General features: G+C 40.5%; 1 protein-coding gene across 2 annotated transcripts in view; it reads right to left on the minus strand.

The window, feature by feature from the left end:
* Positions 1 to 351: 351 nt before the first annotated feature.
* The window catches only part of LOC138982280 (sphingolipid delta(4)-desaturase DES1-like), a 35511-nt gene continuing 19022 nt past the window's right edge, over positions 352 to 16840 (minus strand). Inside the window, exons 1-2 of one of the 2 annotated variants that reach the window (XM_070355527.1) lie at positions 9439 to 9586; positions 352 to 5165 (exon numbers count right to left, since the gene is read on the minus strand). In XM_070355527.1, the coding sequence (XP_070211628.1) occupies positions 4102 to 5160 (1059 nt within the window). In that variant the 5' untranslated portion in view covers positions 5161 to 5165; positions 9439 to 9586 and the 3' untranslated portion in view covers positions 352 to 4101. Of the gene's footprint in view, positions 5166 to 9438; positions 9587 to 16840 lie in introns of those variants that run through there. The other variant, XM_070355526.1, reaches the window with a different exon arrangement.

The raw sequence follows: 16840 nt of genomic DNA on the forward strand, positions 1-16840 counted from the left end.
GACATGCAGATTGCTCCGGTTTCGCAACACTCAGACTCAGGAGTTTACCGTGTGGATCTCTCTGTTCTACTATTGAGAATTAACTCTGTTTGATGATCAAAAGGTTTGAACTTTTTACAGAGAAAAATTGATACATGGTGATGCACACACTTGCATACTGATATGTGCAGACCCATGCATGTAAATACACACACACACACACACACACACACATAATGCACATTCAATTTTGAAGAGAGGCATCAACTTACCCACACTAAATCTGTACTTAAATGTAAAGGAAAATACAGCGGTTACAGAGAATTCAAACTTTTCCAGCAATTTTCAAAACAATGTTTAATTAATTACAGTCACTCCATGACTCATAATTATCTAAGTTTTAAACTAAATAGAGCATAACAAAAACTGACATTATTATATGTGCCGGCTGTATAAGTCTACTCATTTCCAGACAAAAATAGGAATTCACTCAGCTGCTGTATCTTGGGATTTTACCTTTTCATAGCAATAAGGACCAACATAAATCTTCCAGACAATATAAAATAATTGGAAAAAAGAAAGAAAAATAAGTGACAAACAAAAAAACTAAAAATAAGACATTCATGCAAAGTTTATTTGTATTGACAATAAAAGTAACAGAATGTTCCAGCTAGGTAATTCAGTAACATATTCCAAAAGAGAATCCAGAACAATGTAACACATGTAAAATAAATAACAGCTTTCAATGACTGTGCTTAACTTTTTGTGGAAAAATGTGTACTTTTTCATCTGTGGAGTCATTTAGATCGTGAGGCAACCTTTTTTTTTACAAGTTTGGACATACGTACATTTTTGCAGCCCTGCAAGTTGTAATGGGATTTTCTCAGATATGTTTTTAAGCCAAAAAAAACAATGGATTTCGGAATGAACAAACACATTTTCATCAAAACTCATTGTTGCAATAATCGGTTTTCTAAGTTGAATAGATAAATAAAAACCTGAAACTTAAATGAGAAAAGGCTATTGAAAGTGGATTTTAATGAGAAAAGTTTCATTATTTTTCTTGTGGTTTTGTTCAGAAAAGGGATAAGGGAGTAGGTTTTTTTAGTTTTAGCTTTTGATTTTACTATTTTGTGAAACATCTAGTTTGATTAAAGGGTATGTGATGGGGGTGGGATGTTAAAAGGTCGACGGGACATTAATCTTCTCACACAATAGTTACGGTTTGATAGCACTGCGTCTGCGTGGAGATAGTTCACAAGAGGCGTGGCTGAGTGCAAAAAAAGTAGGACATGAACACAACGAAAAAAAGGTTAGTTTTCATGCAGTACAACCATTGGAGTAATGACAACACACACACAGCCTAACATATGAAAAGGTGTCAAGCGCATTAAGAAATATAACAACGTTATCATACCAGACGGACACGACACGTGTGAACTTACTCAGCTGTATGTGTCTAAGGTTTGGAATTGACACATGCATGTTACGCAGCTTGTAAACTGAGCTGAGTTTCCTCACAACCAGTGAATAATTTACATGAATGTTTACACAATGAGAAGTTCAGATGTTATACTTAATCTATTGCTATACATCATTGAAAGACACAACGTGAAAGAGTTGGTCTGGGGGGGGGGGGGGCATGGGAGGGGGATGAGTGGAAGGGAAGCATGTTATGAGAAAACCTACAATTCCACAGCTGGATCTCACAGCTTGAATATATTAATATGTACTCGTCAATAAATAAATAAGCAGCAAAGTTGTAAGACAAAGACACATGGCAATTGAAAGTAAAGATGGGACTGTGGTCACAAGCAAAAGCTCAAAGACAGAATGCAGCTGCCTGCACAACGTGGAATGAAGTCATGCAGTTGTTTTCTCCTCCAAATTTGTAATACATGTATGATGTAGCAAACGAATTGTTGTAGCAAACAAAAACCTATTGGCCTTGGTGTAGGCAGATTATATAAACCCATCTGAATGAAAATGCTTTGATGTTTTGGCGGGGCGAGGCGAGGGGGGATGAATGTTACTAGGTACTGTGTTATATCTTGTGCTAAAGTAAGCAATAAACTGCCTACATTTTTTTCACATGCTTAAATACCAAAAGTGGACTTCCTACCATCTTTGATCAGTTCTCATTCTTCTTCCTACTCACATTCAAATCAAGACTGATAGTTTGAAGGTGTTTCAAACGATTAATGTTATTATGAGTTATTTCTAATATGCTGACTGTTAGCAAATGATAACAGACATGTCGAGAAAAAAGATATCAAGCATGAGCCTTTTAGGCGAATGCTGATATCGTTTGTGAGACATGTCTGTTATCATTTGCTAACAGTCAGCATATTAGAAATAACGGTTTTATTACCGTAATTCGACCAAAAGAAATTTCGAAGCGACCCCGCGAATTAGACAGAACAGCCGCAATGGGAACTACCTGATTATGCCTGTCAGTCAAAGAATTATCGTGACCTGGGTCAGCCAATCAGAGTAACACACCTGACGTGATCATGAATATTCACAGGTCATTGCACTGCACACTTAGATGATGGGCGGTGCCTTGCTGTTCCGTAAAGCACCCACCGACAAAACTCGCTTTTCGTTATTTTTTTAGATAAAGAGAGTATTATCTGACAGCATTTGAAGTGTCATTCTTTAGAATAAATCACGCTGATATTGTTGATTTACATTTTTACTTTGTCTTGTTAATTTTTAGCTTGATAAACAAAAAGGGTCCCTGCCTGAACGTTATAACATTTAGAGGGTCACCTAGAATCCGTCCTGATTGGTCAAAAAGCCATATGGGGCACTGTTTGGTAATAAAGAAACTTATTGGCATATCGCACGCAGTGCAGATCGAGTTGCCAACAGCTACGCAATTGCTGCGCTAAGCTAAATATTATCACGCTTAAACTAATTATCACAAGCATGCAACAGTTCCCTCTTTTTTGTGAGTCTTGGTACTTGTATTTCTTCCCACTCCCGCGTGTAGCGGTCACAAAATGGGTCACAGAACATCGTCTATACTGAAAAGTGGCAGTGCAGATACTCTCTAATGAACATTTTATGTTCCTGCATTCTCATTCAACTTTATTAAAAATGTCTATTCTAGTGCAAGATGGCATAAATGCGGATGTGGGATTAAGTTTTAACCACCATTTGAAACGCTGAAAATTCCCCCAAAAATCTACACTTGAGGCTTCACAAGGGCTGGCAGGTCTGCCTTAGTCAGTTCATCTGTTAAATGTATACACATTGACTGATGTAATGGGTTTTGTAATAGGCGCCCACCAATATTGGCTAAGACGTGAACAGTGATATATCTAGGTGATTCATTTACATGTACACTCAATCTTGGACAGGCAAGTTGCGTGATATGTTAAAGCTGTGAGGATACAAGTCTTAGGAAGAGGCAGCTAGTATACAAGGAATCACGGGATGATCACATAATTCAAAAGCAACAGTACATGCATGCATACTGACAAACACATCTATACAGAATGTTCATTGCAAGTGCAGTGGGACCTGCGATGAAAGTAGATCGATCCTTGGGATCAGCTAAAAGAGACCTTCCACTTCTGGTGGCCTGAACTGACAGGTGAATATATTTTAGTCAACCGACAATGGGACTACAGAAAATGTCCTGCACTGGAAGTTATGTTCTCATCATAGGAGCCTCACATCCCAGGTACCAATGTACTCAAATATCTGCACTAGTACCATACACACACACACCCCTTTGTTCATGCTCACATATGCACACACATGTACACAGCTTGCATACTCCCGCACTTATGTGCACATACAGAGCATCCAATTTTTTTCTCTCTCTCTCTCTCTCTCTCTCTCTCTCTCTCTCTCTCTCTCTCTCTCTCTCTCTCTCTCTCTCTCTCTTTCCGGACGATGGCTCGCTTGTATGCTTATGCCACAACCCTCGTAAATCAAGATTGTATCTTATCGCATCACACACACACACACACACACACACACACATACACACACACTACACACACACACACACACACACACACACACACATGCACACACACACACACACACACACACACACCAAACACAGAAAAAAGAGTCACAGAGTCCTACACTTATAACAGTACATCATCACTGAAATTTTGCCTTGTTGGGGTTGTTCGTCATGGAGTCAGCAGGGTAGCCGACCCCGTGTGCGTGGGGTCCCATATTCTTGTCCCAGATGAAGTCCCAGATGACCTTGACCCAGGAGTCGTGGTAGGGGAGGTTATCGTAGTACTCGGGGGCCAGTCGCTTCAGCTCAGGCAGACGGTTGTAGGGGATGTAGGGGAAGTCGTGGTGCTCGTTGTGATAGCCAACGTTGAAGAGGATGAAGTTGAGAGGCCCGTAGTAGGAGTGCGTAGCCTGTCCCCCGCTGAACAGGTAATGCTCAGAGATGAAGTGACCAGCCAGAGGGTGGAGTCCCATGCCCAGCAACGTGCCTGCACCCAGGTACACCAGGGGCTTCACGCCAAAGCTGACCAGGATGACGTAATCGAAGGCCAGCACGCATACCAGGTTGATGAGCTCCCAGCCCGTGATGGGTTTGGGGCTCTTGTAGAAGGGGCGCAGAGCGTGGATGAGCGGGTGGATCGCCAGCCAGATCATCTTGGTCAGCGGGTGTCGGAACAGGTAGGCCTCCAGGCGGGTGGGGATGTCCACGTCGTTCGTCTCCTCGCCCAGGTAGCGGTGGTGATCGGCGTGGTACTTCTTGTATGTGATGGCCATGGGGATGGCCATGGGGAGGTTGCACCAGATGCTCAGCACCCGGTTCATCCACCCGTGACGGTGCCCGAAAGCCAGGTTGTGACCGATCTCGTGAATGGCGCTCCCCAGCGAGTGGTTCAGCACCCCGCCCAGGCAGTAAGCCAGGATGAAGATGCTGGTCCACGAGGCGTCCTGGATGAGCCAGCAGATGAGGACCTGCAGGAAGACCTCGGCGCTGACGATGTAAGCGATGCGAGAGTCGTAGCCCATGAGCTGCTTGATCTCGGGGTGCTTGCGGAGGATCTCCCTGCGGCGTGAGGAGTGGGGCTCCTCCTCGTACTGCCACTCCTCGCCCTTGTTGCTGATCTTGAAGTCCAGCGTGATGAAGTTGAAGAACCACTTCCTAAATGGCTTGCCCCCACGCGCTGCCATCGTCTCAGCCATCTTATCTGTAACACAATGAAAATATTTTATTAGTAATTGGTATACATATCATATTTTATTGTCCTTAGGGAATTCCCACAAGGAAATTCGGGCTGTATATCCCTTGGGATAGCGTACAGCGACAGGATCGTGCTACCCAATATTTTAATTTTTTTCGATTTTGTTTTCTTAACTGCGTGTGTTTTGTTGCTGTGTGTGCGACCAGCCAAAAGACACGTTTCAGTTTGAACCTTAAGTAAAGGACGACAAAGTTGTGTTGCATTAATATTGTAAAAACAGTTGGAAACATAGAAAGGGTTGGCATGGTTGACACCTCCCAATGAAATCAATCTCTGAGATACTAAAACAAGAAGCATATTTTACAAAATAATTAGAAATGTCAGCATGGCTTATGAGTCTTATGCAAGTCACACTGTAGCACATTAAAAAGAGAAATATAACTATGGTTTCCAAAATCAATAAGGATTAACCTCCGCTACAGTAGAATCGGCTGTAAAGTGTTAAATTCATCCAGCTCAAACTCTGGCACAGTATAAAGAAAATAATTGTTTACAAAGTCGATAAAGATGCATTAGAATCCCAAAGATCTTAACGGGGTAGCATAGCAGAGAGGTTTACGTCTACATCAATATCATATATAGCCTATATCGTTAATGGATTGTATGTGCAGCTGTTCCAAGAATCAACTGTGCAAATCTTGCTATCTCGGCGGGTTACTCAAATACATATACATATACAAATTCTCGATCTCCACAGCTGTGTACTAGTGGAAACCAAATTACGAAGGTTTTCCCTTCTGTCTTTCAGAAATTATAAAGTGAATATGTAAAGAAACTCAAAACTCCAGTCATTTCACTTGAAATGAACTTTGATTTTGGAAGTTGTCAAACAGCACCTGTTGCCGAACAGCATTGGCTCGTGTGTGTGTAAATAAGATCAGGAGTGGGTTGGTTTTTTTTGTTGTTTTTTTCCCTCTTTCTCATCTTTCTACTTTTTCTTCTATTTTTTTCTCTCTCTTTACTCTCTCTTTTCTCTTTATTTTGTTCTTTTTTTGTTGCTTTCTTCTCTTCTTTTTTCTTTTTTTTTCTCCTCTTTCTACTTTTTTCTTCTTCTCATTTTTCCTCTCTCTCTTTTTCTCTTTCTTTGATCTTCGCTTTTGATCTCCTTCTTTTTTGTCCCCTTCTTTTTCTTTTCCTCTAGTCTTTCTCTTGCTTGTCCCGACGCTTGTTCCTTGCCCATTGTTGTTTTTGAAACCCTACACATGTGGCTACGTTGTGGTTGGTCGATTGTATTTTTTTATTTTTTAATTTTGTTGGGGGGGGGGGGGGGGTCGGTCTATTTCAAAGTTTCACCATTCCATTTAAACAAATGTTGTTTTTGAAACCCTACACCTGTGGCTCCGTTTCACTCAATGAAAAGCGCGTCACACAATCGTCAGCCCAGGGGGCCTTTACTGCGTCGCGAGGCGGCCTCCACTTTCCTTGTAGCTTTCGGTATGCGACCTTGACCTCTGTCGTGTATCGTCAAATGATGTGAATAGTCGCATTCACAAGTCTTTAGATTCTGATCTTTTTCGCATTCTATAGGAAAAAACTATTTACCATTCCATGAGCATAATATTCTAACCACGTGAATGCATGTGGTTCATTTGAGTCCTTGCGAGCCGTTTTTGTAATTTGCAAGTTATTCATTGCGTAAAAATATTCACAGTATATTATGAAGGTCACTAATAAAGTAGAAAACTGCTTATGTAAGTGGATTTTTTTTTCCAGCAGGCAAAAGAAACCGATTAACACTTTACAAAATCTCTCTCTCTCTCTCTCTCTCTCTCTCTCTCTCTCTCTCTCTCTCTCTCTCTCTCTCTCTCTCTCTCTCTCTCTCTCTGTGTGCGTGCGTGCGTGCATGCGTGTGTGTGTGTATGTGTGTGTTTGTGTGCGTGCGTGCGTGTGTGCGTGTGTGTGAGTGTGTGTGTGCGTGTGTGCGTGCATGCGTGTGTGTGTGTGTGGTGTGTGTGTGTGTTTGTGTGCGTGCGTGCGTGGGCGTGTGTGTGTGTGTGTGTGTGTGTGTGCGCGCGTGTGTGTGAATGTGAATTAACGGCGTGTACATCTTTACAGCAGCCCTACGATTATCGTACAGACTTTAACTCAGTTTTAATTACCTTAAAACTACGATTAAGTGGATGACATTGTCCATTGCATTGATCCTAGAAATCCTGCATCCCCCCCCCCCCCCCCCCCCCCCCCCCACTGTCTGTCCTCCTGCATTGCGTCAATATCGACAATGGGCATTCTAATCGAGGATAGAATTGGATTGATCCGGAGGAGCCTGCGGTAGAAGACTGATAGATGCATCTTGCTTTTCTCTGAGGGGTTTCTTCCGGGATTGTTTGGTCGTTACTGACAATAGGCCTACTGAGTTAATGCTTATTGTGCACTCTTTGCAAACACCCCGAATATGGGCTCAGGTCATGCAAAGTAAAGTTACCAAGTACGTGGAGCCTCTCCAAATAATGGACAACTCCTCTTTCCCCTTAGTCCTCCAACCAGATCACATTTTACCATATTGACGTTAAAGAGGGGGAAAGCGGTTATAACGTATTGTTCCCCCAGGCCCCAAGCTATCAAAAGGCAAACAGGGAAAATAAAACCCTGAGAGTTATTCATCTTCCTAAAAAAAATATGATAGCGTCAGGTCGTATGAATATTATTATTCTATTCTTACGCACGAAAGTGGCAATTATTTAACTACAGCTCACTGGTCTGTGAAAATGTTATCAGGAAGGTCTTCATGCGAAGAGAAAGTACTTCGGCTTGCCGTTTTTGTACACAATTCCTCGCGCAGAAAAAAATCAAGAAATGTCCTGTCGAGACACGTTTATCAGACGTACGTACAATAAAAGAAACTCCTCGTCCTCGCAAGCCGACACCAGTCTTTTAAATAACATCGTCACTTGCAATAATTTTTTGAAATTTTATCTGCGTAAAAAGAACGGATTTTGTGTGTGTATCAAGCTGTCAATTTATTATTTAGATTTTAAAAGTTAGGTCTTGCGCCAAAACGCACCGTCCGATTGTCTGATCAGACAATCCGCAAGATTAATTCTTTGAAAATTGCTCGCTCTTTGCGTAGGGCACCTGTTGTTCTCAAGCGGTGAGTGTTTAAACGAAAGGGTGTTTGTACTGTGTGTAAAAGCCTGGCAGTAGGCCTATCTGTGATGGTTTACGGGAGGCGTACTGTTCCTTTAAAGCTTGGACGGATCGAAAATGCTTTACTGGTCGGTTGGTTTAAACAAGAGTTTATTCAAAATACATGACATGAAACAATTGAAAATATGCAGCTAGGACACGAACTCAAGCAAACGCTTATTTTACGTGACCAGAACAATACAACATTACACACCATCTGATGGATGATGATGCTTCCTGTCCCTCGGAATTTGGTCCTTTGGGGACCAGCTTTGTTGATTTGCTAGTTCACACATCTACATGATGGTGGACATGATGATAATAAAGCCGGGTGTTGGGGCGGTCGGTTTACATGGGATAAAAAGAAGCTGTCAAACAGAGTACAGTTCATTAAAGCTATAATTAGATCTCCGTTGTGCGGTTTGGACTGCATGATGGGCATCGGGGCGGGGGTTGCGGCACCATGAGTTCATTACTCATTGGGCGAGGGTGATTATTCGTCATACAGAATTTGTATTGATACACCTTTGTACTCATACACGTCGAGCTACTATAAATAGCTCACGCTTTGTCAAGGAGACAACTCCACCAATTGGCAATGCAGAGCAACTACCTGTGACAAAGGGGGACTACTGCGTCACCCTGACACACCAGTATTTCCAACAGTGAACATTAACTCTATTCAGCATGCACATGTGTGATCTTAATTACCAATTCCCACGTGACGAACATTAACTGCTAACTAAAATGAATTGAGCTATAGGGGTTCCTTGTACATTTTAAAGAGACTATCTCGCTTTCCGCGGAAGAAGAGACTTAGCCCCAAACCAGTTTCAATAGTCTTCACCAAGAACGGCTGTATGCCTGAGTATTAGGCGAATTAGTTGATTTATTTAAATCTGCATTTCTTTGTAGGCCTAACCACTTCAAAATTAATCAACATAAACCCAAATCTTTTACTTCAACGTTCACAAAATTATATCCAATAACAACAAAATTCCATCAAGAATGTTTGCTCATCACTCCTACAAATCTTTTCAGACTATAAATGTATAACAGTGTACTTGGAAAATGATTGTCTACCCACACTTACTGTTTTGATTTATGTTTAATCCGAAACAGAAAAATGTCTCTTTGGTTCACACAAACACTTGGACACTTGGACACGTTGTTCTTGCGTACATTGCAGTCTCTGACGCACTGAAATGCTGTATTCATTCGCAGCTACGCCAAAAAGCTACATTCCAACAGTGTCATCAACTTGAAACTAAGAAAAGAGTGTTAACCTTTGGGTCGTCTGCGTGGTGGCGCCACACCGTTTTTGTGTGAAGCGCCGCAAAACAGCTACACACAAACAAACAAAACAGCCACAACAATGACGTCACACTCGCCATACCACGCATTGCGTGCGGCAGCCCCTTCCTTAAAAGTTAGATATCTACTTTACTTCTAAACAGGAGAACACACACACAAAACGATCACACACAAAACAAAAAACAGAAGGATTAAACAAAAAGAACAGAATGAAAATAAAAAGAAATACTGGGAACATCTTCAAACTTATATTTTTGCGTATTTGCAAGCAAGTCTGCTCTTCGAGCTACACTTAATATAGCATCAAAGTAGCTTTTTTTTTACGTCCGAAGTTTAAAAAAAGACTAAGAAACAAAAGAAATACAGGCTAAATCTTGAAGGGAATACAGACATTTTTCTATATAGAACAGTTAAAATATAGACGAATGGGAATCGTAAAAAAACAAACAAAAAAATTAACAGGCCTTCCGCCCTAAAACACACACCGATTCACAATTCGCCTAACGATACGATACAAAATTAAATATGTTTAAATATTCACGAAATAGATTCGTAAATAACCGTGGCCAGGTCATCCACCATCACACCCACACTCATTTACGTTTTGGATAACAATGCAAGTCATGGGGTGCGACATCATATATGTTCAAACATGCATGAAGTGGACTCGTTAACAACTGTGGTCTCCATACCACAGCCACAGCTTTTCATGTTTCGCGTACTGTAACCACGGGATACAACACCAAAAGTGTGTAGCACCGGTGAACAGTATTTATGGTAAGAGTGCAACGGGGAGCGAATGAAGAGAAAAACACAACCAAACACACAACTATGCAGTAAATGAAAATACAATAAGGGAATGAAATGTGCTGCTCATCAGTGGACACCTCTGTGTGGAAGGATCTCCTTTCTACACCGTAAGAATGATAAAAAGCCTTGACAGATATGATGTGGCGTATACGTGATCGCTTACACAAGAAGGAAGGTATTTTTAACAAATATCACGGCATCCTAAAGTTATATCAGTATTTGGACCACAGGGCAGGTGTGCGTGAACAGAGCATAGAAATCGTTACAGGTGTCCGTCACCTGGTGCGCACGTGTTTGATCTTCTGGGGGCGGGGGCAGGGTCGGGGCGGACTTTATAATGAGAATCTATAGATTGTGATTTGACCTTTCCAGTAATAGTAATCATCAGAAATGATTGAAGTTAGTTCTCTTTAGTTCTCAGCAGTCACATGACTTGTGACTGCTGATCACTTCCTCTGTGCATATGTTTTTACATTTAGTCAAGTTTTGACTAAATGTTTTAACATAGAGGGGGAATCGAGACGAGGGTCATGAGTATGTGTGTGTGTGTGTGTGTGTGTGTGTGTGTGTGTGTGTGTGTGTCTATTCGTGTGTGTGTGTAGAGCGATTCAGATTAAACTACTGGACCGATCTTTATTAAATTTTACATGAGAGTTCCTGGGTATGATATACCCAGACATTTTTTTCATTTTTCCCATAAATGTCTTTGATGACGTCATATCCAGCTTTTTGTAAAAGTTGAGGCGGCACTGTCACACCCTCATTTTTCAATCAAATTGATTGAAATTTTGGCCAAGCAATTTTCGACAAAGGTCGGACTTTGGTATTGCATTTCAGCTTGGAGGCTTAAAGATTAATTAATGACTTTGGTCATTAAAAATCTGAAAATTGTAATTAATTATTTTTTTTAAACGATCCAAAATTACTTTCATCTTATTCTTCATCATTTTCTGATTCCAAAAACATATAAATATGTTATATTTGGATTAAAAACAAGCTCTGAAAATTAAAAATATGAAAATTATGATTAAAATAAAATTTCCGAAATCGATTTAAAAACAATTTTACCTTATTCCTTGTCAGTTCCTGATTCCAAAAACATATAGATATGATATGTTTGGATTAAAAACACGCTCAGAATGTTAAAACGAAGAGAGGTACAAACAAGTCGCGTAAGGCGAAAATACAATATTTAGTCAAGTAGCTGCCATTTTTCAGCAAGACCGTATACTCGTAGCATCGTCAGTCCACCGCTCATGGCAAAGGCAGTGAAATTGACAAGAAGAGCGGGGTAGTAGTTGCGCTAAGAAGGATAGCACGCTTTTCTGTACCTCTCTTTGTTTTAACTTTCTGAGCGTGTTTTTAATCCAAACATATCATATCTATATGTTTTTGGAATCAGGAACCGACAAGGAATAAGATGAAAGTGTTTTTAAATTGATTTGGACAATTTAATTTTGATAATAATTTTTATATATTTAATTTTCAGAGCTTGTTTTTAATCCAAATATAACATATTTATATGTTTTTGGAATCAGCAAATGATGGAGAATAAGATAAACGTAAATTTGGATCGTTTTATAAATTTTTATTTTTTTTTACAATTTTCCGATTTTTAATGACCAAAGTCATTAATTAATTTTTAAGCCTCCAAGCTGAAATGCAATACCGAACCCCGGGCTTCGTCGAAGATTACTTGACCAAAATTTGAACCAATTTGGTTGAAAAATGAGGGCGTGACAGTGCCGCCTCAACTTTCACGAAAAGCCGGATATGACGTCATCAAAGACATTTATCAAAAAAATGAAAAAAAACGTTCGGGGATTTCATACCCAGGAACTCTCATGTCAAATTTCATAAAGATCGGTCCAGTAGTTTAGTCTGAATCGCTCTACACACACACACACACACACACGCACGCACACACGCACACACGCACACACACACACACATGCACCACGACCCTCGTCTCGATTCCCCCTCGATGTTAAAATATTTAGTCAAAACTTGACTAAATGTAAAAAGCGTGCTGTGCAGCACAGCGGAACCACTACCGCGCTTAACAGACTCGTCAATTTCACTGCCTTCTACGGACTACGGTCTTTGTGAAAAAATGCAGTGCGTTCCATTTAATTCTGTGAGTTCCACAGCTTGACTAAATGTAGTAATTTCGCCTTACGCGACTGGTTTTATGTTATGGTTATTTTACCCCTGATCTATGTGTGTTAGGAGGAATGTGATGTCTTGAGTGTGCTGTGTTTGTGAAGTTGGAGAAGGCCCATTTCCTGTATTTTTCTGGTCTAGTACCAGCTGTTCTGGTGGAAACACAAGGTTCTGTTTTATTGGAAATGTATAGTGTTATTTGGCTTCAGTGTTAAAAACATTTTTGTTCCCTAATTCGTTTGATTTCAGCTATCTCGATTTTTGCCGTTAGACATATAAAATCACATCTGTAGGCTACAGATAACTGTCCTTCGTGTGTGTGTTTGTGAGGTTTGTTTGTTTCTTCCTTTCTTTTTACATTTAGTCAAGTTTTGAGTCTATGTTTTAACATAGAGGGGGATTCGAGACGAGGGTCGTGGTGTATGTGTGTGTGTGTGTGTGTGTGTGTGTGTGTGTGTGTGTGTGTGTGTGTGTGTGTGTGTGTGTGTGTCTGTCTGTCTGTCTGTCTGTGTCTGTCTGTGTCTGTCTGTGCGTGTGTGTGTGTGTAGAGCGATTCAGACTAAACTACTGGACCGATCTTTATGAAATTTGACATGAGAGTTCCTGGGTATGATATCCCCGGACATTTTTTTCATTCTTTTGATAAATGTCTTTGATGACGTCATATCCGGCTTTTTGTCAAAGTTGAGGCGGCACTGTCACACCCTCTTTTTTATAATTAAATTGATTGAAATTTTGGCCAAGCAATCTTCGACAAAGGCCGGACTTTGGTATTGCATTTCAGCTTGGTGGCTTCAAAACTAAATTAATGAATGAGTTTGGTCATTAAAAATCGGAAACTTGTAATTAAAATTATTTTTTTTATTAAACGATCCAAAAACAATTTCATCTTATTCTTCGTAATTGTCTGATTCCAAAAACATATACATGTTATATTTCGATTACAAACAAGCTCTGAAAATCAAAAATAAGAAAATTATGATTAAAATTAATTTTCCGAAATCGATTTAAAAACAATTTCATCTTATTCCTTGTCGGTCCCTGATTCCAAAAACATATAGATATGATATGTTTGAATGAAAAACAAACTCAGTAAGCTAAAAAGAATAGACATACAGAAAAGTGTGTTATCTTGCTCAGCGCGACCACTACCGCACTATTCTGTATGGCTTGTCGATTTCACTGCCTTTGCCACGAGCGGTGGACTGACGAAACTACGAGTATGTGGTCTTGGTGAAAAAAGCAGTGCGTTCAGTTTCATTCTGTGAGTTCGACAGCTTGACTAAAATTAATGTTGTTATTTCGCCTTTCGCGACCTGTTACTCCTTGCGTTTGAAGTCACAGCTGTGTCTGCGCGACAAAACAAACTTTAAATCTGCCTTTGATTCGTTTAAAAGGCACGCACCCGTTTTTAAGGAGCTAACAGTTTCTTATGAGTCTTTTTACATTTAGTCAAGTTTTGAGGGGGAATCGAGACAAGGGTCGTGGTGTATGTGTGGTGTATGTGTGTATGTGTGTGTGTGTGTGTGTGTGTGTGTGTGTGTGTGTGTGTGTGTGTGTGTGTGTGTGTGTGTGTGTGTGTGTGTAGAGCGATTCAGAGTAAACTACAAGACCGATCTTTATGAAATTTTACATGAGAGTTCCTGGGTATGATATCCCCAGACATTTTTTCATTTTTTGGATAAATGTCTTTGATGACGTCATATCCGACTTTTTGTAAAAGTTGAGACTGCACTGTCACACCCTCATTTTTAAAACAAATTGATTGAAATTTTTGTAAAGCAATCTTCGACGAAGGCCGGACTTCGGTATTGCATTTCAGCTTGGTGGCTTAAAAATTAATTAATGACTTTGGTCATTAAAAATCTGAAAATTGTAATTAATTTTTTTTTATAAAATGATCCAAAATTACGTTCATCTTATTCTTCATCATTTTCTGATTCCAAAAACATATAAATATGTTATATTTGGATTAAAAACAAGCTCTGAAAATTAAATATATAAAAATTATGATCAAAATTAAATTTCCGAAATCGATTTAAAAACAATTTCATCTTATTCCTTGTCGGTTCCTGATTCCAAAAACATATAGATATGATATGTTTGGATTAAAAACACGCTCCGAAAGTTAAAACGAAGAGAGGCACAGAAAAGCGTGCTATGCAGCACCGCGAAACCACTACCGCGCTAAACAGGCTCGTCAGTTTCACTCTGTTTTGCACAAGCGGCGGACTACGGTCATTGTGAAAAAATGCAGTGCGTTCAATTTCATTCTGTGAGTTCCACAGCTTGACTAAATGTAGTAATTTCGCCTTACGCGACTTGTTTCTTTGTGTTATGTCCAAAACAATAGATAGAATTATCGCATCCAGCTCCTTGTCACGTCCGATTTGTCACCCAGTTTCTGGTTCTGTGGGAAAAACAGTAACAACGAAGCTAATATAATTTGAACATCAGACATGGCACATGCTGGGTAACAAAATACGGCGTAGCAAAGAACCGGATTCGCGAACTGCCGGGACACGTCAACGGCTTGTTGCAGCCGGTCGTTTTCCTGGCAAATAAATCATAAATTTCAGGATAGCTGTGTTACGGGTAGGCTCGCTTCCACCAACAGAAAATGTTATTTATGCATGAAAAGAGCGGGTTTACAACGACGCGGAGAGCTCTTTTAGACACCCTCCAACAGCGATATCTAAAATAGAACATGGTTTATAATGTCAGGCGGGTGTGTATCTCACAAACACTTTACACGAACCGGTGAGCAACACAGAGACCCTATTTTGTCCCGCCGGCAAACCCTGAAACTTTTTCTTTCATTTCTCAATAATGGCACATTTTGCGAACCATACCGAGACTAAGGGAAGAAGCCTCATTCAAAATCGACTTAATTTGAAAACATAAAAAATCTTAAAGAGCAATAAAGCCGACCTACCGACCCTTATTTTTTTGGGTCACGTTACCCTCAACCATAGACCATTTATCCTGGACCGCCAACTAGCTCTCTCTCCGCTCTTTCTCTCTATTACGAGGTAGCGGCCTCTCGCATTTAGGAACCTACGCTTACATGGCCTTTCAGAAATCAGGGGGATGTCATATCCGGTGTCGATTGTAAACATGGACGAAGTTGCCGAGGTAAGTTCTGAAAATGCTAAAATAAACTCAGCTAAAGTGCATATGGAACATGTTTTTCGATGAGTTTTGTAAAGTTTAGTTTGGAGTTTTGAAAAATCCAGTTCATTGTCACCTCCCATTGTCACAAATAACTGGAGTGTGCTTTCTTTTCACTGTCTTCGAATCGCTGGCCTTTCAAACCGGACGCTAAGCGCCCCTGAAAGTCGAGCGTCGTAACCTCGAAGGGTCACGTGACGAGTTGGCGGTCCAGGCTATTTGGTCTATGCCTCAACCAACATATATTTTTGTTTGGCCTTATATACAACACTGAGCTGCTCCAAGAAACTTCTCGAAAAATGTCGAGTGCTAAACTCAGTGCATTATCCTTCCTTCTACTACAATCTGACTAGGTTCGCAACAATAGTGTGCCCCCTCCCCTCCACCCCATCCATTACACACACACACATCCCCCAGCCCATCCCTTACACACACACATCCCCCAGCCCATCCCTTACACACACACATCCCCCAGCCCATCCCTTACACACACACATCCCCCAGCCCATCCCTTACACACACACATCCCCCAGCCCATCCCTTACACACACATCCCCCAGCTTGTTAAAGGCATATTAACTCGATGAATATACACGCTAATTGCTTTACCAACAGCTGGAGACATGCTAAATTAAGTTCCCTGCAAAATATTGTGGTCTAGGACCCCTTAAATGTTGAGATATTTGAATTTTTATTTTGATCTAGATCGTCCTATTTATAGATTTGCCAACAGAGGGAACGTTGACGCAAGGGAAATAACTCCGCGTCTTTGTTGACATCCTCACTTTTTCAGAGGCTAGAACAAGCTGTAATGCATGTATATGGTCCGCGCATTGCGACATATCGTCATTATATGGCCTTATGATGCATTTGACATCGATTGTGGGCAAACTACACTTTGTAAACACGGGAGCGCGTACATATGCCTTTAAGTGTTTCTTGTATAGAATATAGTCAATGTTTGTAAAGATTTTAGTCAAGCAGTATGTCAGAAATGTTAAGTCCTTTGTACTGGAAACTTGCATTCTCCCAGTAAG

The sequence above is a fragment of the Littorina saxatilis genome, linkage group LG12 (assembly GCF_037325665.1).
Source record: "Littorina saxatilis isolate snail1 linkage group LG12, US_GU_Lsax_2.0, whole genome shotgun sequence".
Lineage (NCBI taxonomy): Eukaryota > Metazoa > Mollusca > Gastropoda > Littorinimorpha > Littorinidae > Littorina > Littorina saxatilis.